The 23,753-nt window shown below is 41.7% G+C and overlaps 1 protein-coding gene across 2 annotated transcripts; it reads right to left on the bottom strand.

Annotated features, from left to right (window-relative positions):
* Window positions 1–4,319: 4,319 nt before the first annotated feature.
* Window positions 4,320–23,156, bottom strand: ccdc120b (coiled-coil domain containing 120b). 2 transcript variants are annotated; one of them, XM_086168107.1, is made up of 11 exons: window positions 22,653–23,156; window positions 14,039–14,169; window positions 13,855–13,954; window positions 13,368–13,498; window positions 12,262–12,363; window positions 12,047–12,167; window positions 10,922–10,981; window positions 9,871–10,024; window positions 9,323–9,424; window positions 8,008–9,045; window positions 4,320–6,820 (listed from the first exon to the last, which is right to left on the bottom strand). In XM_086168107.1, exons 3-11 carry the CDS (start codon window positions 13,901–13,903, stop codon window positions 6,724–6,726), a joined length of 1,854 nt encoding a protein of 617 aa, XP_086024233.1. In that variant the 5' UTR covers window positions 13,904–13,954; window positions 14,039–14,169; window positions 22,653–23,156; the 3' UTR covers window positions 4,320–6,723. The 2 variants fall into 2 exon arrangements, with proteins under 2 accessions (XP_086024233.1, XP_086024234.1); XM_086168108.1 differs by lacking the exon at window positions 9,323–9,424.
* Window positions 23,157–23,753: the final 597 nt, after the last annotated feature.

Genomic DNA, 23,753 nt, shown 5'->3' with positions numbered 1-23,753 from the left:
ATTAGCATATAAAAACATTTTACGTTTTGAGCAACAAGTCAGGTTTTGAGGCTTACTGATGGGTGCCATCCTGTGGTGATTTTCTGGAAGCACATGAATTAAACCATGTAATGAGTACTTGTATTGTACCTCTTAATGAAACACCATGAACAATAATACTAATGCGTCAACTATTATCAGTCATGTAACAAAAAATGCACTATATCACCATATTACCAACAATGAGTATTGATTATGATACAAAGCTGTTCTTATTTCTTTCAATTATAAATTCCAAACATAAAGGCCAGAGGTCTCTGACTGCCTTTTCTTGAGTGTATTTTAAGTATTTTATTTTTTCAAGACATGAGACTTGTTTACATCAAAAATCAAACAATCTCACAAAAATGATTTTAATTTGATGTGTAATCTGTTTTAATTGAGTAACCTTAGCAATGTAAATCTAGTAGCCCACTATAAATGAATAGGAAAACTCTCAATAAAACAAAATTAAGAAGCACAGGTCCATGCAGGTAGCCCTTACCTGTGCTTTCATCAATCGATAAAATGATAGTCACCTATAAATGAATGAATGAATGACATGTATTTCTTCTTATCAATAAGATGTGTCCAACAGCATCATTTAGAAAAAAGGTTCATGACATTTGAAAATAGTTATCACCAAGTTATAAGAAACATGTCTGTCATAGCCCTGGCTCTGCAGGTTACACCAGCTGGTGTGGGACTATCTTAACATTGTTGTTTCATTAATACATAAAGCATTGCGACATGAAACTCCCAAAATAGATATTTGTCCTTTCAAGTATTTATAAGCATTTTAAATAATAATTGCTTTTCGTAAATGAGAACAGTGTCCCTAGGCTTGCCTAAGAGATTTATCACAAAGGAAGAAAGTGAGCTACAGTGTTTCACACATGGAATGGTTGATACTTCAGAGCAAAACAATGACAGATTACTGATCTCAAAATGAGTGTTTTCTGACAAATGCAGTTTTTAAAGTGGCTTAACATCTGAGAGATGGTTATTTTCAACTGAGAATAATTACATATTATTTTATTCAAGTGGAATGTCACCTCTCTGGCGGGGAAGGAGCCCAAGCTGGTGTCCGAGGCTGAGAGATTCCAACTAAATAAGTCAGACTCACGTCGACGCACAGCGTGGGATCTGGAACCAGGCCTCTCGAAAGGGGCGAGACTCTTTTTTTCACTTTGGAGTTGCGCCCAGTGAGAGATGCCGGGCAGGTGTGGGCATATTGATTGACCCGACTCGTACGTTGAGGTTCAACCCGGTGGATGAGAGGGTAGCCTCCCTCCGACTTCAGGTGGGGGGACAGGTTCTGACTTTTTGTGGTGATGCATCCAACAACAGATCAGTTTACCCACCCTTCTTGGGGTCCCTAGTGGGGCTGCTGAAGAGCCCTCCCACTGGGGACTCCCTCATCCTACTGGGAGACTTCAGCGCTAATGTGGGCGATGACGGTGCGACTTGGTAAGGCGTGATTGGGAGGAAAGTCCCCCCCGATCTGAACCCGAGTGGTGTCTTGTTATTGGACTTCTGTACTCGTCATGGATTGACCGTAACAAACACCATGTTCAGGCATAAAGGTGTTCATATGTGCACTTGGCACCAACACACCGTAGGCCACAGTTCTTTGATCGATCTTGTGGTCGTGTCGTCGGACTTGCGGCCGCATGTTCTGGACACTCGGGTGAAGAGAGGGACGGAGCTGTCAACCGATCACCACCTGGTGCTGAGCTGGCTCCAGCGGTGGGGGAGGATGCCAGTCAGACCTGGCAGAGCCAAACATAACGTGAGGGTCTGGCAGAGACCACTGTCGGAAGGAGTTTCAACTCCCACCTCTGGCAGCGCTACAACCACCTCCCAAGGGAGGCGGGGGACATTGAGTCTGAATGGACCACGTTCCTGCTTCCATTGTCGAGGCGGCAACCCTCAAACCCACTGGTGGACCCCAGCAGTGAGGGATGCCGTCAAACTGAAGAAGGGAGTCCTATCGTACCTTTCTGGCCTGTGGGGCTCCGGAGCAGCTGAAAGGAACCGGCAGGCCAAGCGGCATGCGGCTTCGTTGGTTGCCTGGGGAAAATCCCGGATGTGGGAGGAGTTCGGGGAGACCATGGAGAACGACTTACGTTGGGTCTCGAGGAGATTCACGTCCACCGTCAGGTGGCTCAGGAGGGGGAAACAGTGCTCCATCAACACTGTGCACGGAGGTAGCGGGGCACTGCTGACTTCAACTAGAGCCATTGTTGATCGGTGTCAGGAATACTTCCGAGACCTCCTCAACCCTGTTGAAACATCTTCCAATGAGGAAGTAGAGCCAGGGTACTCTGGGGTGGCCTATTTCCAGGGCTAAAGTTGCTGAAGCAATCAAAAAGCTCGTCAACAGCGGGGCACCGGGGGTGAATGAGGTCCGCCCTTGGGTCCTCAAGGCTCTGGATGCTGTAGGGCTGTCCTGGCTGACACGACTCTACCGCATCGCATGGATGTCAGGGAAAGTGTTGCTGGACTGGCAGACCAAGGGTCTGCGGGTTGTCGAACCTCGGATCCAGCAGGAGCAGTGTGGTTTTCATCCTCGTTGTGGAACTTTTGACCAGCTCTATACCCTCGGCAGGGTCCTCGAAGGAGCATGGGAGTTTGCCCAACAGGTCAACATGTGTTTTGTGGATCTGGAGAAGGCATTCGACCGTGTCCTGCGGGCAATCCTGTGGGGGTTGCTCTGGGAGTATAGAGTACCGAACCCCGTCATACAGCCTGTTCGTCCCTGTATGAACAGTGTCGGAGCTTTGTCTGCATTGCCGGCTGTAAGTCTGACCCGTTTCTAGTGAGAGTTGGACTCCGCCAGGGCTGTCCTTTGTCACGGATTCTGTTGATAACTTTTACAGACAGAATTTGTTGGCACAGACAGAGGGGATCCGGTTTGGTGGCCGCAGGATCGAGTCTGTGCTTTTTGCAGATGATGTGGTTCTGTTGGCTTCATCAGGCCATGATCTCCAGCTCTCACTGGTTTGCAGCAGAGTGTGAAGCGGCCGGTATGAGGATCAGCACCTCCAAATCCCATGAGACCATGGTGCCCAACGGTTGGAATGCCCACTCCAGATCGGGGAAGGGGTCCTGCCCCAAGTGGAGGAGTTCAAGTATGTTGGGCCTTGTTCACGAGTGAGGGGAGGACCGTGCAAACAGGCGGATCGGTGCGGCATCTTCAGCGATGCAAAGCTCTCAATTTACTGGTCGATCTATGTTCTCACTCTTACCTATGGTCACGAGCTGTGGGTAGTGACTAAAAGAACAAGATTGCGGATACAAGCGGCCAAAATGCATTGTCTCCGCAGGGTCGTTTGGATTCTCCCTTAGAGATAGGGTGAGAAATTCAGTCATTCAGGAGGAGCTCGGAGTAGAGCCGCTGCTCCTCAGCATAGAGAGGAGTCAGATGAGGCGGCTCGGGCATCCGGTCAAGATGCCTCCTGGACGCCTCCCAGCGGAGGTATTCCAGGCATGTCCATCTGGGAGGTGACCATGGGGAACACCCAAGACATGTTGGAGAGACTATGTCTGCAAGCTGGCCTGGGAACGCCTTGGGGTCCCCCAGAGGAGCTGGACCATGTGGCAGGGGAGAGAGAGGCCCGGGCCTCACTGCTCTGGCTGCTGTCCCCGCATCCCGAGTCCTGATAAGCAGGGAAAAGTGGATGAATCACACCTTTTTAGAGACTTTTGTCATGGTCTGTATTAGAAACTCTCACTATGGCTATGGCGAAAATGTGTGAGGCACATTTTTACATCATTACAAAAAATCACACAGGCAAGTAAAATCATTTTCTCAGGCTGATGCCGCACATTTTGTCATTGTAATACCCATCTTGAACAATGGAGGGCACCCCATACTTTACAAACTGAAGTGTTCATTCTTCCGCAATGAGTTTTGATTTCTCCTAGGGATGCAAACATAAGGCACAGATATTGTGTTTGCCACTTATGTGACATAATTCAATCACAATATTACGCAGTGATATTGTTTCAAGGTCGACACTATGGTCGAGAGTACTGTAAATGTGCAAATTCATAAAGACAGAAGGACAAGATGAATCTTTTAAAACATTCGTCAGAATAATTGGAATTGTAAAGCTGAGGTCCATCACATGAGCAGACAAGCAGACAGAGTAACAGCGAGGGGCAAGTGAATATCTCTTTCAAGGGCAGCAGGGCACATATTCGCGACTGGATGCAGGTCAGTGGCGCCCGCACAAAAAGGGGTAATTCAACATTTTAAAAATGTCACACAAATATATAAAGATATACACACTATGCTGATTTCGACATGACACTTTATTGCGCAATCTCATACATACAGTATAGGGCAGGTCTGTTTAGTCTTAATGTCAGAGACCTGTTTATGAAGGAGGAAGGAGAGAGAAAACAGTAGTAATTAAATATCCTTTTTAAAAAAAAAGAAGAAAAAAAGAGAAGTCTCAAATATTAACAATTCACACTGCTAAATGAAGTGGTTTCAACACACATTAACAATTCCTGCACTGATGTGAACAAGCTACAGTATATAGCTACAAAAAGTTATAAGTTCATAAATATAATATGGTTTGAATAAATTTGCTTTAGAGCTAAATTTATATCATTTATTTTCAACTTACAGAGTACATTTTATGAAAAATACACTTTTATGACCCCCAGCGCACAGCAATTTGGTCTTTGATTTCAGGTTTGAAACAGTTGGAAGAAACCGTGAAGCTGGACACTGAGAGTATGTGAACACATTAGACATGAGAAACCAGGTAAACAATCCATGGTGCCACAGATTGTAACAGAGCAGAAAACATGATCGACGTTTGTACATTCAAATGACTCCGGAGATGCCCAGGGAGAGGAACGTAAACAAATATGAATACTTTTAAAAGTATGATTACATAACAACATATACAATGTAATGTCTTACTCTATTCTTTTCTCATGTTTACAGTGCAGACTCCGATTAAAAACTCATTATGATAAATTACGACTCGGTTATTTTTTACTAAGTGTTAAGTCAATTGTTTAAACTGACAAAAGATACGGAATTTATGACAGGCTTAAGTCATTACCGATACAAAAATCTTTTGTGATGAATTCTCACAATCACATGATCTGGTGTGAGACCCGCTCACGCCATCAGTCCAAACTAGAGCAGCCCTACTCTGGTCGCAACACCAACCTCACTTTTTACAACCAATTAAATAGTGCCACATTGGGGGGCTGGTGGGCGGAAGGAGGTGGGGGGGGTCTATTTTGATTAGTGGTTAGTTTAAAAAAATTACATTGTTAGTACTGGAACTAAATTTTACTTTCAGACTCATCAGTAAAACCCACACTATGTACAGACTAACATTCAGACCTTCAGCAGATGATAACAATAGTTATATCTCTCATAGGAACATGACAACTTTTGAGGAAATTCATCTTAAGAGGTTCCTTCGCCTCTTAGTTGACCAGAAGAAACATATATTTTGCATGTTACTATAAATATCACAGTAAATGAATAAACTTCCCAAAAAGCCAGGGTGTTGCTTCAATTTGTCCCTGTAATAGACCCTGTCAGAATCTTGCTGCAGCCTGTCGGTGACAAATCATAGGGAATTAAGGCTTAAGATGTTCATAAAGTGCTCTGCATGACAGTCAGATCCTCCACAGTGGAGAGTCGAACAGTGTAAATTCTTGTCATACAGTCATGTGTTACTGCTATACAGTAGGTCTCACAACAGCCCTCAGCATTTTTCCTAAAACTGAACAAAGTTCTCTGTCACGTATGAAAAAGCTACATTTATCAGCAAGCACTGAGATGAATTCAGAATGGAAATAAATGCAAAATCTCCATACACATGACATCTTTCTGAACACCCTAATATTACTGACATCACAAACTGCTTTCCGTTTTGATTACAAAGGCTTAATAGCATTACAGATTATTAGAAAGCACTTCAAAGTTTTCTAACCAAGGTTTATATTATTAAAACATAGAGGCACTCCTGTCTGCTACTCCAGTATGCTACAGTTCATGGCCCGTTTCATTTACCAAGTGTAAAAAGAAAATTAAATAAAAAAATACAAATAAAAAAAACAAATGTGCGAAATCAATGACAGATGGGAACAAAAGCATGTTTTCTTAAATCATTGTTTTATATATTTTACAAACACACATTCATTGGCATGTATTACTACTGTCCAAATGGGCTTGTATAATATCTTTGTATATCACATAATGAACGGAACATAAATTACCTCTCTCATATAACAGTTCTTTATATCTCAGAAGATACAAAATAGTAATTTAGAATTGATATATTCTGTAAAAAAGTATAGTTTGGGAGATGATTTGGGGTTATTAGGAAGAATTTTACTGCTAGATTTGGACCACAAAATCTTGATATATGAAATACAGCATCATGACCATGCTGTTACTGGAGTCACCTCCAGCGCACGTCCTCGTCGGAACGCTGGATTTGAAGTCCATATAGTGGCGGGATCATTTATAAGATGGGGAACTTGCCAAGGCTTTTTTTCACAATGTACATCTAGTTTGTCATCTATTATAGTCTCTTTTCTGCTGAGGTTGTGTTGCTTCACTTTTGAGGTCATATTGTATCCATCTGTCTGAGAGTGTGGGTCTGTAAGTCTGAGTTGATGTATTGTAATGGTAGTTTTGTATACGTGTGTGTGGCTGCTTCAGACCAGGGTGCCAGGGTCTGTGCTGGGCTCCTTCGGGGTCACATCTTGCATCATTGGATGAGGCGCCTCCTGATAGAGAGATAGCTCCATCGGCCTGTTGGTGTTGAAACAAAAAATAATATAGTGCTTAACAAATATGTAAAGGAAAACTGTGACTTGAAAAAACTTGAAAAGGAAAAAAAAAATATTTGGAAGAAATTGTTATATTTAGCAGCTTTATATATAATATACTTTAGATAATTTCTTATTTTAATTCCATTCATTTGTAAAGGTACCATCATTTTACAGATAATTAGAATAATTTATAATGATAATTATCAATTAATTGTTATTAATTGAATGATAATCAATCTTTATAGACATATTGCCTATGAAAAAATTTATTGCATTCTATCACCTTACTTGAATATTCATTTCACTGTTTCTCCATTCCTCCTATCTGTTCTTAACATCAAGAAATAATCAAGCTGTCTGGCTGAGGCAATATGTAACAGGAAATGTTTATTATGAAAAATAAATACTGTGAATAAAAGCAACGACAATAATAAATGAATCCTGTCAAAGTTATAAAACTATATACAATTTGATTTGGGATAGAGGGTAATCAGCTGCGAGTCTTATGGCTTCAATTAAAAAAAAAAAAACATGGTATGGAGCTCAAACAACTGATTCCAATGAAATCTTCAAAACATGCTCAAAGTCCAAAAGTGGACAAGTAAAGACTATTTGTCTCCCATGGCCATTTATTGTATACATATTTATTGTATTACATAAATGCAATATTAAATCCCTCAGCTCTTAGCAATCATCTGGCCCAGAACTATTTGATGCAAACCTTACTGAGCTCTCATTTTAAACATCTTTTCTTGTTATGTTATCACTATTTGTGCCTTAAAGAAAAGGCCTACTCTTGTGGCACATAACGTTTTATGGAATCATTATCACCATTGGTGATCCAGTCATTTTTAATCAGTATTTACAATATTGCGCACTGTCTCCGAGAGAAATAAACATTTAGGGGTTACATTGTTCATTGACCTCTGCATTATTGCAGGAATAGTTTTTTGTGGGTGGTACTTCAGTCAACCTAGGTGCGAATGTACAAATTCATGATTATCAAAAATATGTCAATTCGTTATAATTAATATCATTTTACCGAGGTGCACCACTTTATCGAAAATCCCGACAACAACCACTGTTTTTTTGTGAATAGATGTAATATGCCAGATTGTCTAACATGTAAAGCAAGCAAAGGGATATTAACAAATAAGAAATACCGACCTTCCATGCAGAGGGTGACCGTGGAAGCTCGCTGACTGTGGTATCTGTGCCCGATGGACGTTGCCTCCTTCACCTTGAACGGACTGAGTCTGGTGCGCGAGGGGATGGGGGTGTGATAGGCGTGATATCCCTGCCTCGTGGCTCTTTGAGGCGGTGGGAGGGTAACCGAGGGCGTTCCTCAGGTACCAGTCCCTCAGCCCCTCCAGAGCCAGGGCTTTATGAAGGCTCCGCGTGGAGTCCTCTGGGGTAGGAAGGGAGAACTGAGGGGGTCTGCGGCCGAATGAGGGGCCGGACAGCTCTGTCTGGTAGGGGTGCAGATTGGGGATGGAGGATGTGGTGGTGCCAGAGGCAGGAAGGGGGGAGTCGTAAGCAGAAAGCAAGATGGCATCTTGGGGATGTTGCTGCAAAGGGATAAAGGGCCCACAAGATTTGGTTCTGGTGACTTTGACCCTTCGCAGTTCAGCTTGAGACCCTCGGAGAACCATAGGGCTGTAAGGTGGTGCAGCACTGGGAAGATGCACTTGGGAATGAGAAAATCCATTAGTGTGAGGAGGCACGGCTGCAGTAGAGGAGCGCGGAGAGGGCGTGTCCTGCCAGATCCTGCCTGTGGACTGGTACAGGTGGTGCTGCACTTGCATCCTCTGCTGTTTACCCCAGATGTAGTCCATCAACAGCTCATTGTAGCCTCCGCCGGCTGCTCTTCCTCCCATAGACAGACGCATTTTGGCCTGGTCTACAGACCCATCCACGTGTCTTTCAGGGCTGCCCAAGTGAATGTGCCGCAGCTTGCCATCAGTTAGTGTTTCAGAGCTCTTGTAAGGTCCTCCTCTGGGGTGCATCCCATTTCTGGGTGCTGGATCATCAGGGAGACTGGATCTATCCAGCAGGGCCTCGGAGCTGTTGCTGCGTCGGGCCCTGGAGTTGTAAGGGCAACTCCGGCGGTCAGAGGATGAGCCCTCTGAGGCCAGCGGGATTATATATGGAACATCCAGACTGCCAGACCACTGCTTCAATCCATTACCCCCCGAAGCATCTGACCTAAGGCAGAAACAGAGCACATTAGTCCAACACTCGGCAAATATGCTTAACAAGACTGACAAGTAATTTTTATCAAAAGTGTGTAATTGCATTTCAAAGAAAATCACTTAAGAAGGGGCACAATTTTATGCTTAAAGTGATAAGCTAAAGCCCTTGCTGGTAGCTAAATATGACACTAATCTTTGTCAAAACCCTGTCTCTAACTGCATTCAAGTCATTCCCAACCACAGAGTTCTCCCAGTGGGGAGCTGAGCTGCACCGAAGAAGCCCAGTGTACCTGACGTGAACGCTAATCGGACCAGTTCGGGCCAGAAGAGGTGTGGCTGGGACGCTTCTACCTTCAACATTAGACGCACTTCTCGGTAAAGAGTGAGTTGGGCTGTGAGAGATAACACAAGAACATATGGAAGTGGTTTCCATTTAGCGCTAAAACATCAAGAAACTCGTGCTCTGTGAGTACACATGTGGTGCAGTATCGCGCTCGACATCATCTAAATGGGATTTTTTTTTCGCCGGAAACTTAATCGCCTAATTTCTTTCCACTTCCATACACTGATCGATTGTGTTTCTTCAGAGTTCTTTGCTGGTTGTGCTATAATTTTGCTCATTTGCACAAAAAAATTCCAACAATGTCTAAAAAAAAAAAAAAAAAATGACATATTAAAAATATCCACCCAAAACTAAAAAAATGACCATGAAATTATCAAAAGCCTGTCATTTAATACCAGACTAGGATGGCATTAATCCAATTTGTCATGCCCGGCCTTGGAAAAACACATCCAAGAGAATTTGCACAATATGCAGGCAAAAAATGAAGAACAGTACCTGACGGAGCTTGTGACAGAGTTGCGACGTGTCCTCATCTCGTAGTAAATCTCAACTGGAGAGAGTTTCCTGCTGATCCTGTGATCGGGGCTGCCCACGGTGAGCCGAGGCTGAGACAGAGAGCGCTGATCGGCTGCCACGCTGGGAGAAGACTCTTCAAAGGGGAAACAGGGAAAGGTATTATATGTGATAAAAATAGCTTCAGTAGACAGTTTACCCTTGTATTTCACCTTTTGTCATTTTTCCTTCTGTGTCCAAATGCAACAGGTCTTTTCTTGTTAAATGTTTCATAAATAGAAACGTTTTGTACAGCTATGAATTTGGTACGTAAAATCCATAAAAGATTCATCTTATATATCCTCAACAAATGTCTGTATATTCCCTATAGGGTACTCAGAGGGTAATTTGTTAAGGGTAATTTCCAAGCAGTATTCAACTACACTGAATTTAATCTTTGTTCAAACACTTCATACTATTCATGCTTTGGTTTACTGTAGACTTTATGATGATGTTAGATAATTGTCATTGTAATTATGTGAGAATTGGAGCAACATAAATGTTGTCACGGTAAAGATCCCTTCAACAGATCACACAGTTCATTAATCTTGGTCACGTGATGGAGTGAATGTTAAATTTAAGTAGAAAACGGAAATCAGGTTGAGATTAAATGATGCCAATCATGGTCCAGCATTGAACTTAAAAAATACACTACTTGAGGTTTTACATCGTGTAAACATGAATATTTGATAATCTGCTGAATTCAGTGACCACTTTTCTGCTTGCTGGACTGCTTTCTAAGAAAAAGATCATATTTTGACAGAAACCTTATTATATCTGTCACAGTTTGGAAACACATTTTTAATACTTTTTCTAATAGTCAATAACACCAACTTACTGATCGTCCTCAACCTTTAGCAACAAATTAGTCTCTACTCCTAAATTGGAAGTTTTTTCATTACCTTTCTATAACTGCAGTTTGACAAGTTAACTGATTTTCTTAAATAGAGCATGCCAGCAGTATATATAGATGGCATAGATTGTGCTGACTTACCGTTGTCATGTGATGTTGAATCTGACATGGAGCTTGTACTCTCGGACATGACAGTATCCTCTAGAAGAACAGGAAAATATCCATATCAAAGAAGACACAGCAGGAGATTTGACACAACTCCTTACCATCTAAGTACTATGGTTTTTGAAAACTACGAATCATGTACCGTATTTTCCGCACTATAAGGCACACCTAAAAGCCTTTAATCTACTCAAAAACCGACAGTGCGCCTTATAATACAGTGCGATTTATATATGGATCAATATTGAGCCACAAGAGGTCTTGCAACTACGGGCAGCAGCCACCGACTCCCATTTTCTCCCGTAGAAGAAGTAGCACGTGGTGCATGCTGGGATATATGACTGTGCGAAGCGTGCATTTTCATTTCCATTTGTGTGTGTGTGTGTGTGTGTGTGTGTGTGTGTGTGTGTGTCGCCTAAGTAGCAGCGGTAAAAAAGGTAAAGGGGAATTCCAGTCCCACACCACTTGTGTGTGTCTAAAGACCCCAAAACGGCTCCTTTCAAGGGACACGCTTACAATGCAGAGTTTAAACTCAAGGCGATCAGTCACGCAGTAGAACACGGATATAGAGCAGCAGCAAGAGAATTCAAAATTAACAAAACAATGGTGCGGAAGTGGAGGAAGCAACAAGATGACCTGCGCCAAGTAAAAAAGACCAAACACAGTTTTTGACGGAACAAAGCGAGATGGGCGCTGTTGACATTCCCTTTAGCGCAGCTCCATTTAGTGGATGCATAAGCTACAGTAATGTTGTCACGGTAAAGATCCCTTCAACAGATCGCACAGTTTATTAATCTTTGTAACGTGATGGAGTGTATGTTAAATTTAAGTAGGAAAACGGAAATCAGGTTGAGATTAAATGATGCCAATCATGGTATAGTGGATGCATAACGCAACTACTGTAGCTTCTATTACATGTGCCTTATAATGCTGTGCGCCTTATATGTGAATTTTTTTTTTTAAATAGGCCATTCATTGTAGGTGCGCCTTATAATCCAGTGCGCCTTATAGTGCAGAAAATACACTAAGAGATTACATTTTCAGACTTTTGCAGTTTGGGACTAATATTGCAATGGAGATTAGACTGCTTCTTTACGGTCATACCTGTATGACATCCACGATGAACCGTCCTCTTGCTACTTGGGATATTGCGGTCTGAATCAGAGTGTCTGTGCAAAGCACCGGTGAAGATGGCTTTCATCTGCTTTCTTTGGGCAGCTTCATCCTGCAGCCAGAGAAGGTCAGCGATGTTACACTACAGTACACACACCAATACAGCTGCTGTGTAAACACAATTTATATTCAAGGTGTTGACATACCTCTGCCTTGCTGTTGGGCGGAGGGCCAACTCTGCGCTGCACCACTGGGGGTTTCTCACCCGTCTCCAGGGGAAAAGCACGTGGCAATTTCCCAGTCAGCTCCTGGGGAGGACATTTATTAGCCTCCACTGGCTACTATCCATTTTCTCGTTCGGCTGTCCGGTCCAATGTGTTACATAAAAGGACACCACTTAACAGATTACTTTAGGTCTCAATAATAACATCCTTTAGGGGTCCACTCTTCTAAAACAGATACACCAGAAATCATGTGTTATCATAGTTTACATCAAATGATGGACAGCAAATGAGAAGCACTGCAAAGTTGATGCAGAACAGAGCGTTTTTAGACATTCGAGTAGAGGATGCAAGTACAGAGCATGTGGATGTGTAAGACAGCTGTTAATGAAACACCATGACTTCATTAAAATGTGTTAACAAGATCTCTTGAGAAATCAATCTGTTGGTAACCAGCTTATTTTATCAAAGACAATCACAAGTTCTCACCACAAGTTCTTTAATTTTCAATAAAAATATGACGGAACCAACACAACACTTGCACCCATAGTTAATATATACTCCAGTGTATCTGAAATCATTTCTTTAAAATGAACAATAGAAGTAAATAGTCCAGTGTCCAGAATCGGTTCACATCTGCACATCAACTCAATAGCGTGTCATGGTTTCTTGTTCCTGCAGCTGGAAGGTTTACGTTTTTGATATTTGATTTCTTATTTATATTAAAATGAGCACGTGGATACAGTTTACATTTCTTTGCACTGTTTCCATCTCTTTCCAATAATATGGTTATTATTTGCTTCAATTGAAAAAAAAATAAACATTTGATGTTCTATCTTTTCAATCAAATGTGTCATAATTTACATAACTTCACTGTAATTGTATGCACTTTTTTTTTTTTTTTTTAAGTTGACAATTGAATAATCTCAAAACCAAGCCAATCAAAAAGAATTACACGTGCACAAAATAATTATTAAAAAAGGGTAAAATGTGACAAACAATGTTCGATGTATTTCAGGAAATTCACCACCACATTTACAAGGTTTTTCATATGTATTGATATATAAACCATCTCAATTGGAGCTACTCACTGCTTCCTGCAGACAGACTTGTTTGAGCTCCCCTACTCTGGTGTTGAGAAGGGCCTCCAGGGCCTGCTTCCTCTCCTGTAGAGCTGCAAGTCTCTCAGCTTGCAGCTTGCTGTCCTGGCAGCCTTGAACATCTGTAATATACATCCATACAGCTGGTCAAATTAATGACAACTTGAATTTAAACTTTCAAGACAGCAATAATTTAGCAATATTTTTCACCCTCGTGATGCTTTTGTTGTTAAAGTATGTGTTATGGTGTCTGCTCCAAATAGTTCTGATAAGATTATCTAGTCGCTGTGGGGACAGTATGTCAACAAAAAAGGCCCTCACACATTCAGCTGTTTTCCAGTTGGCTGTTCCCATGAGAAAAACAACTGTGTTTTCGTTTGGCTGCACCGCTTGAAAAAACACAAGCCCGTAAATCAGCGGGGCCATTTCTAGCGTGTCCAGACATGAAAGTGTGAGTCTGTTGGAAGTCGTTACTGACCTGGAGCCCCCAAACCCATGGATGTGATCAGATGTCCTTTGACCTCCATGAGACGTAATTCTGGGGACTTGATAATTCACACTCTCAGTCACACCCTCACCTATAATTGGAAGAGACTGGGTTTTAACTGCAGCTGAGGTTTAGCTATAAAACATAATAAAGGCGCATTCTTTCCCCACCTCACCTTGCAGTATCAGCCATGTGCATTTCTAGCAAGTCAGCATTCAATAACCACCAGCGTCTTCTACTTCAGACGACAACAGTTACCATCAGGGAGAGCCACTGCTACTCTACTCAGATGTTTAAATGTGAATCCTAAGAAAAGAAAGCAAAAAAATATATTTAAATCGCAAATCACCGAACACCATTCTGTATGTCTTTATTATTAATATTGAAACTAGTTCCAATAGTCAGTATCAAAAAACTGAACAGAAGCAGTATAAAAGGATTGGCTTCATATTAGTGTACAAGGAAGAAATTATCCCCCAAAATAACAAAAAACATATAATTGTAGCCTGTTGATATCCATCTTGATATTTGTGCAAAAGTAGCAGAGTTTTAGAGATATAAGCTTTAGAAATGGTTGCCGAATGGAACTAGAGGTCATGCGTCTTTTTGTTCGCAAAGTGCCAGTAAAATTCTTAAAGAAATCTCAACAGAGACGTCTCAGAAATCATGAAGCGGTTATTAAAGATAATCCATACCCCCACCCCCACCTTCTGCATGAAACTGCTCATAAGAAGATCTATCTAACTGGGTCATAGTTATTGAAAAGAGATTTTGCCAAGTGTTTTTTTTTTGTTTGTTTTTTATTTATTACATTGGCATTTTGACCACCACAAGACAAATGCCAACTAGTTCCTTTGTATTCAATAGTAGGTCAATGTCTGCTGTAAAAAAAACTGACTGCGATTTTACTTTGTCCAACCTTAAGGCTGGAAGCATTGAATAGAAGCTGTGTGTTTTCGGAGTCATTTACATTACATAGAAAAATTGAACCCCACTGGGGGTCGAAAAAAATAGTTTTTCATTAAAGCACTATCCAATGGCGCAGTCAACAAAAAACATGTTTTTGCATACCTTTGGTCAAACAGCAATGTATTATCATTGGAGTAGCACAGGTTTTAACTACCAGCTAAAAGCCCTGGATATAGTTATATTCACTCAGGCTAACTGGAAGCCACTTGTAAAAAGCAGCACATTAATGTATTGGAAATTGCTTCCAGTCTGTGAAAACACATTGATGAAGAAACGACTGCAATGGCAACTACAGTGTCAATTTCATAGAAGACTCATATCCTGTCCATTGGCATGTTTTGATACATTTATACCATCCTATTTAATTGCAGGGGATCAAATGCACACAATTCAATTTGAGACAATTAGGTGAGAATTGCTTTACATGGTTCATATATGCATCAAACTCACTGACCACAATGAAGTTCTCAACTAAGCATGACTAAGCTTCATTTAGCATTGAAATCGAGCAAGAAATGAATCATTTTGTGGTCATAAAAAATACAAAGAACTGTATTTAAAATATGTATTAAGCAGTTTTTCAACCGTTTAGAAAATAACAAAAGTTCTGAAATAACCTGGGCCTTAAGGCTGTCTGAAGGCGAGCTCTGTTCTAAAATTAGCTCTTGGAGGCAATTACCCACCAATTAATTTGCAAAAAGACAGGAAAAAAGAGACAGCATAAGTAACATGAATAATGTATCGAGAGATATGAAAGAGAAAGATCGAAATCCTGTGTTTTATGCCGTAACAGCTCAGTAGCTGAGACAAGACGGAGACAAGGCCGGGGGAATGAAGCCAGAAGCAAAGTGGTGAGATAAATAACAAGCAAGGAATAACTGCAGTGTTCAGCAAGGTGTCCCTTTTGCTGCTGGCAAAAATAGCACGGAACTCCCTTTGAAATGAAATACATTTACTATTCTTTATAGCATATTTCCCTTTTCCGTTAAATTATTCCAGCGAGAAACGAAAGACAAGCTGTTGGTTGAAAGCGAATGTAATACAGAAAATAAGATATACAGCCCTCACTGGAGTGTAACAACAGAGAAATGGTTTGTGTACATTTTTTTTCTCCCCATATAATAGAGGTTCATTACAAACAAAGCCCCTTCCTTAATATCCAGTAGAGAGTTGACATCTAAAAATAGCAATAGAAATTTCTGCCAAAAGCCTCTCACTTAACACTGCTCACAAATCACTGCCATAAACAAGCATCTTGCTGTATCCTTGCCAGTCGAGCAAATCATAAAACAACTTAATTCAACCCACGAATTCAGATGGAAGGCCTCAAGGGCTGAATCAAACCTGCCCCTCCTATGGCTGCTTCTGCCAGCATTGCATCTTTCAAATTGAAACATTTATCTATCAGTTGCACCGGTGAAAGGAGCAGCTGTCTCAGAACTCTGTGCAGCTTTTGGCTTTTTGGGGTCAGTAAGATATAGTGTTCTGTTTTCTTGACTCAAATAACATAAAGACTAAGGCTCACTTTGTGTGAAGACATACTTGAAATACTTCCACCCAGTTAGCGTTGGCTCTCGTCCTGGAGCTGGACCAGTAGCTGCTGTTTGCCCCTGTACGTGTTAAAACCACCAGCATGCTTGACCTCCCATTGACAGACAAGTATTCTTTCACACTTAACAAGAGGTGGAGTTACAACTGTTCCCCCAACAAAAGCTCACATGAATCCACTTACGCAAATGATGATCGAATTTTGAGTTAATCTAATACACTTAGCAGGATTTCACCTGGGAGGGCAATAAGTGTCACGTCTGTGCTCCGTTGCGAAGCGAGGCTGAGCACTAAACCATCTGGGTAAAGGAGTCAAGAGGTGACAGACGGAGACATTTGGTAACGTTAACGCTCGGCGTGGTTGCTGGGCAGCTGAACTCAGGAGCCAAAAGGCTGCCATGCCTCTTAAGAATGGCTTTGTCTTCAGACCGCAACCTTTTGTTTGTAGAGTAGCCACTGCCGTATAAAAGTATTAAGACCTTTTTATTTTTAAATGCTTTATCTACAAATATAGCATTTTTAATTGAGGCTCAGCAACCTGCTCAAAAGAAAATGCTGTACCGTTCCAAAATGAGAAATAAAAGTTAAATTTATCAATTGCACATGCTTGAGTTTGCTAAAGTAATCTTGTTTTAGCCTTAGATAGTCTGAAATGAGACGGTTACCCTGGTAAGATAATGTCAGAGAAAAAAAAGACTTGCTTGAAAACATCCATAGTTTGTCTTCTTTCCACTAAAGGTTAATACTGGGCGATCACGGTTGTTATTGACACAAAGCATTTACAAATAACAGCCCAAGAAAGGTTATTGAATTTGAGAAGTTAGTATATTAGGAAGACTTACACGTATTCACTGAAATGACCAAGGTGAGGTTTTCACATTGGTTCGGTAAACTTTTCAATTAACTGCAAAGCCCTGCTGAAAGGCTGTATTTGTTTGAATTGGTTGATGTCAGCTGACTTGACACATTTTTTTTTAACTTTTTTAAAATTTTGTGATTACCCTGTTAACGCTGAATCCCTTCTTACGTAGTGCTTCCTACGCAGTTTTGGTGAAGAAAATCGTTCCTTTGGTGAGCCAGAAGTAAAGCTAATCAGTGTAAACCAGGCAGGCAGAACACAACAGCCCACTTAACTGAGCATCAGCATTGTATTTACATGTCAGCACTGTTGTGGAGTCTCTGTCGAATAAATAAATAAACATAAAAAAAGCTAAAGGTCAACAACGGCCCTACAAATGGCACTTGGTTTTTGTATACATAGCCACCCGAACAAATTCATAGTGTTACAGCATTTGGCATCGACCCCTGTGGTTTGACTGCATTGTTCCACCATCCCAGTTGTCCCTTTTATGTCAGTCCTCAGCTGTGACAACTTTGGCGAACTGATCGACCGACACACAAACTCACAAACGTTCGTGCCGTCTTTATTTACTATGATGTAGTACATCATGTAGTATATACATGTAGTATTTCTTATTCTCACGCCTTCCCACTATTATTTATTATTGTTGTGTTTTACTTGAAACTCTGGCACAACTATTTCCTTTGGGATAAATAAAGTTGTTCTTACTCTTATTCTTATTCTTATCAATACTTAAGTCCTGACTTGAAAACCCGATTTAAAGGTCCTCTACCATAACTTCCATTATACACTGAACTATGATTCTCTTTGCACATTTCTTAACTAGAATTTCCAAACAAGGTCTTAATAACAGTGTTGGGTTGTTTTCAAATAATTTTTGAAAAGTTACTGATGTATACAATAACTTGAAAAGAAGCTGCTTGCACATGGTCAATGCATTATCCGTCATTTAGCAAACCTTATTAAGTTGACCGTGATGTGCTGAAAGATGAAGTTCATCAGCTGACACCTTTGGAGCACTTACAGTTCAAAAACGCTTTTTTGAAAAGTCAAACATTTTTCAGCCTCATGTGCAACTAAGCAGCTTTCAAAGAAAAAAATCCAGGCTCAATCCCAACTCAGCTGGAAGACTTTAATGTTCACATTTTATGGCCTAGAATACAGAAGCGAAAAAAAAAGAAAAAAAAACAAGGCTAAGTTTTGGAGACTTTTTTTGGGAATAATGAGATTAAGGATGAGAGTCAACAACAATTTAGAATTGCATATAATTAATCATGGAATGAGATTAAGATAGGTTGAATGCCTCTATAATCATCATTGGCAGGCAGAGAGTTAAGTCTTGAGTGAAATATCACACCCCAGCACATTAAGAGACGTGCTACATCCATTGCCTTAAGTCACAATTTTCATTCTGCTGCAGTACTGCAATCGACAACCGATGCAGAATACAGGAACAACATTCATTCCTCCAGTTATAAAAGAAAGAAGTGTGTCATCTACAGATAGAAGAAAAAGTGAAGAAAAGCAAGGAGAAAAAGGAGACAGACACCGGCAGCGAAGCCAACAAAATATCCGCGAGGCAAATCTGATAAGACCGCACGTTGCCAAATGTTCAGCCAAATATAACAAGAGAAATACTACTATGTTTTAGAAAACAGATCACAGCACTCCAAGGCTAATTCAAGCATCACTATGAGTGACAAACTTTAGAGAAAGAGTCAAACTCGATTAACTGCAACAGGTCGGGCTCAAACCGTTACTGAGTCCGAGAAACACACCTTGGAGGATACGGAGTCTCCCTGGATAAAGTAAAACCCAACCTGCCGAAACATCTGGTGTACAGATGTGTGCAGACGTACAGGTACAACAACACAAGCATTCCCGGAGACGACGGAATCAGATGGAGAGAACACCAAAAGAAAGGCTGAGGGTGATAAGAAAACTAGAAATATAAGCGCAAATTTGATTGAGAGACACGTGTTCAGTTTTGCATTTGTAGGGCAATGAGGGATGGGCTCTGGGTGGCGGCATAGAAAGCAGTTTGGGAGCCATGTTGATTAAAACATGAGCTGTGCATTGAGAGTGAGCTGCCCCTGTGCAGCTCGCATCACATGAATGCAAATCAACAAGGAGTTGAATATTCAAGTCCGTCGGGACAAATAGCGGGGCCTGTAAGGTAGGTCCAACCCGACGTGTCTGCACAAGGAGCCACTCTGCTCTCCCCTCACCTTATACGTCATACATATCGAATCGCAGCATCTAGCGCAGCTTAACTCCTAAAGGCAACATTTATATATCCTGCTTCATCTTCCCTTCATAAACATGATGCCTCCCAGCTTATACGCCGATTTACTCTCTCTGCTGTCAGCTTTTATCAGGCCCAAGAGTCTCTGCAACAGGCATCTGCTGTCAATTGCATTTATACAACAGATACAATTACGACTTCCAGAACAATAAACCTTAAAGTACGGTAAATCTACTGCATCAGCAGATCCGTTGCAACTGGAAATAGAGCGGTCGACGGATTTGTAAACCGTATCAACAGGCAAACTAGAGCAGCTGGGGCGTGAAAGAGCAGCTGAAACATCCCAACCCGCTCACTATGCACAGGTGACGCTGGCTTGCCCTCATGTTGACACAGCTGCTGCTGTTGTGAACTTACAGACAACCAGACCAGAGTTATACACCTTATATCTGAAAATTAACTCATTTTCTTTCTTTTTTGAAAATATTAGCTGTAACCAATTTAATCTTGTTCGCGTCAGTTAAGCTAAATGATTCTTTTCCCGGTATGCGTTCAGAAAGTGTTGCGTACAAAAAACTTGGGGTTCTACCTCACTTGCAATGTTTATAACTAAGAGGACGCAGACATCTAGAAGCTTCACTAAACAATTCCAAGAACAATCCCAACTAATCCTAACCCTTTGTCTTTCATGCTAGGGGAGTGGCATATAAACACTGTTTTGGGGAAACAAAAATCGCATTTGTTGCCATGCAGTTGTCTAATTTGCATACAAAAGTCCCGGATTACCTCTAAGTATCCAGAGGTCTGGAAAAACACTAAAACCAAAAATTCAAATTCCGAGGAAAGCTAACTGATAACATTCAGTAATTCCTCCTCAATGAACTGATCAAGATAAATTGTCAAGAATAAGCAGGAGAAATGATTGTGAAGACCGTAAAGATCCTCAAACAAAATCTAAGTGACCCCCCCCCTCAGGTGCATGTTGCAGATTTGGCTTTCAGGATGCCTTCAACTGGGTGACATGTTTATTCTCTGCTTTTCTTTTGTTTGTTGATTTTAAGGTTCAGTCCAGTGACTTGGCATTGCGATCCAAAAGCGTGACCCACGGACGTCAGTACCCGTGCTCTCCTGCGCCAGAAATCCTATTACACTCTTCTGGTTTCTATGGAAAAAAAAGGATTAGCTCTTTTCAGGTGAGACATACAGCCAGATCAATGAGAAAGTACTCAACCTGGATAACCTCAACCACGTGCTTAAGGACGGCCAGTTGACCCCAAAATCCCCATTCTAATATGAGCTCTATATATCCATGAAATACTGATGTATAACACATTATCAGCACACAGCAGGGCAGCTTAACTTTGGCTGATCAATCACATGGCAGGCTATTTTCCCTGCGTGGCGTTGGCGCTCACCTTTGCACGTTTGACACAGTTTCTTCTGGTGAAACAAAGCAATCTCAAGAACTATCCACCTGGATTCTGCTAAGCTGGAGTGGGGGGAGTAATAAAGAAAGGAATGTGGCTCAAACGTTCAGGAGGATTATTCCTATTCATTTTGCCTTTGCTTGGTAACACCTGAGGGGATTTCAGCGTATAGTCCACAGAGATTTTCGTGTTCCGCTGTAACTGTAATCTGCTTTGTTGATGTTGGAAGGAGTTCAGAAGTGGTGATGTTGTGCAGCCACAGCCATACACTTACGCTCATTACATTACAACCGCCTGATCTGATTCTTTTATACTTTCCTGTTCTTTGTAATTGAGTAAATGTGGGTGAATTCTCTCTGCACCGCTGCTCTGAATTATTCTCAACTCCGAGGTTCGGGAGTTGATTCCCTTGACACGGAGACATGCCGGACAAATCTGCGGCTGTGAAAATGTTTCATTTGGATCAGGTGGCTGGCATGTGAAAGCGCAAAATACTCCTTGTAAACAGACAAGGAGTAAAAAGACAGGGGCGACCGCTTCGGAACCGAATGCTCGCACCGTCAGCCCGTGGCTTGTGGGGACAATAAACGGAGCAGGGTTTCGTTGATGAAAGAAAACGGCAAAGTAATACTATTGTGCCAGCAACAATTTAGGTCAAGTCCCACTTTCAACGTGTTTGATGGAACTGTAGCGCACAATGTAGCATGGACCGCTTTTGGGAAAGTGTCATGTAAAAGTGTTTCTGGTTTTGAAGGTTATAAGTGTGGAAGGAGGGGTAAAAAACAAATGTGTCAAAAAATACACAAAGGGGTCTGGGGAGAGCAAATGGTCCCTTGGAACAGCAGAAGCAGCCCTCCGTGGAGGAGTTCTGATCAACCGTGAATTTGAAGCCCCTGCCAAATACACAGACCAAAAATAGCATCCGTTGCTTTTAAAGCTTGGCAGCAAAGTACAATATCTCTTCTAAAAACAGAGGAGTGTTTTTTTGCAAACACAGCAAAGGTTGACTGGCAGTGAATCACCCCGAAGGCACAAACTGACCCGCACCAACACATTTGGAGGAGTTTCTTTTTTCTTTTTTTTTTTTTTTTAAAGCAGACAGACACCCTTGTTCAGGAATCTGTTAATAATAGGGCTTTACACGGCTGTGGGAGGGAGAAGGAGCCTTTTCTGAAAGGAGGAACGGTAAAAACAAAAAAAAGAAAATCAACGGTGCCCAGCATAGAGTATATCAGCAGCAACATGCTTCTGCCTATTTTGCACCATAACAATCCAGCAACAGGGGGGGGGTCTCTCTATTCCCAGGAAGCATGACACACATTTTCTCACATTTGAATTCATGCAGATGCATTGGCAATTCCCTTGCCTTTGAATGAACGGGTCCACGCAAACATTTGTTTATTGACACTCCAGCGGGGTTTGATAAGGGAGGGATTAATCCTCACAGAGGGCTTGGATTTGAAGGCATGTATCAGTGTGCGTGAGCAGAGCAAGGAGTTAAACCCGCTTCTGGGGCTGCAACAGCAACCATCCCTCATCTGCATAGCTGTTGCAGACGGCAGCTGTGAAACGATGAGGTGGACACGTCCCGATAAATCACATATTCTACCAATTACGATTTTGCACGCTTCTACGCAAAGCGATGCGTTTCACCTCCAACATGCACGCCGGTGTTCACTGACCCTTGTTCATTAGGATGAAAAAAAAAGGGACATCTTGGAGCAAAATCCCTTCTTACCGGAGAGCATGACCGATGCCTTAGGAGGTCTCCGTGGTCCTCTGTAGATGAGAGAAGAAGAAGAAGAAGAAAAAAACGATTCCCTCTGTCACGACAGGATGAAATCCTACGAATAAAACGTGCGATAAAAAGCGATGGGCGCTCGTTCATGGTGACTCCGCGTCCCAATTGGAATTCACCAGCAGCCCCGCGACCTCCGCTGCGTCGGAGCCCTGCGCATCTCGGCGGAGAGAAGAAAGCTCCCCTGTCTGTTCCGGATGAAAACTCACTGTTTACCGACTCGACGTGGTCACGGCGGCGGCAGCGACGCCCCTCCCAGAGATTCTTCTACGTGCCCGCGATGAGCGACGCTTAATTCACTAGTGAACATGACTGTTGTCCAGTTGTTGCATAGGCATGCCACGGTGAGGCGGGACGGACACGCGCAGGCGCGCACACACACTCACACACACACACTCACACACACACACTCATACACTCATACACACACACACACACACACTCTTTTGATCAATTTACATTCCTCCAAATGCCATTAGGGGTTTCCTATCATTTAAGTGAACGTGAAGTAGCGCATCTAATGTAAATATATTATACAGCAGGGGTCAGAAACCTTTTTGAGAGACTCATAAAAGCCAAATATTTCTAAATATATTTCATTGAGAGCCATATTTAACGTATAGTAAATTAAATATGTCTTACTTTTAATGCGACCTCTGGTGCTGTTCGAAGCGCCGCTTTATATTTGATCGTTTCATCGATGCAATTTTATCATTGCATATTAGTCATATCGTAGATCCAAAATGTAAATTTCTCTGTCCACGCAGCCTGGAATGCACGGTAATCATCATCTTTTTTTTTCTTTTCGCCATCTTTTCTGTTACAATGGTTGAAGAGGATAAACTAGTTAGCTATCTGATAAAATTAATTTCTTGACCTTTACAATGACCAGGACGTGCTCGGAAGCTATTGGTTCCCGATCCGACCAACGGGTAACCCGTGAAATTTATTTTCAAAACTAATTTTTGTTTACGTTAAAATGGCACAGTATTATGAAGAAATATCCCAAGTATTTTAAAAGCCAGTTTTAAACTGATTTTT

The sequence above is a fragment of the Fistularia commersonii genome, chromosome 21 (genome assembly GCF_037954325.1).
Source record: "Fistularia commersonii isolate RoL2024-O1a breed Wild chromosome 21, RoL_Fcom_v1.0, whole genome shotgun sequence".
NCBI classification, from domain to species: domain Eukaryota; kingdom Metazoa; phylum Chordata; class Actinopteri; order Syngnathiformes; family Fistulariidae; genus Fistularia; species Fistularia commersonii.
The sequence above is the reverse complement of the archived record's forward strand: the minus strand, read 5'-3'. Positions and strand labels throughout refer to the sequence as shown.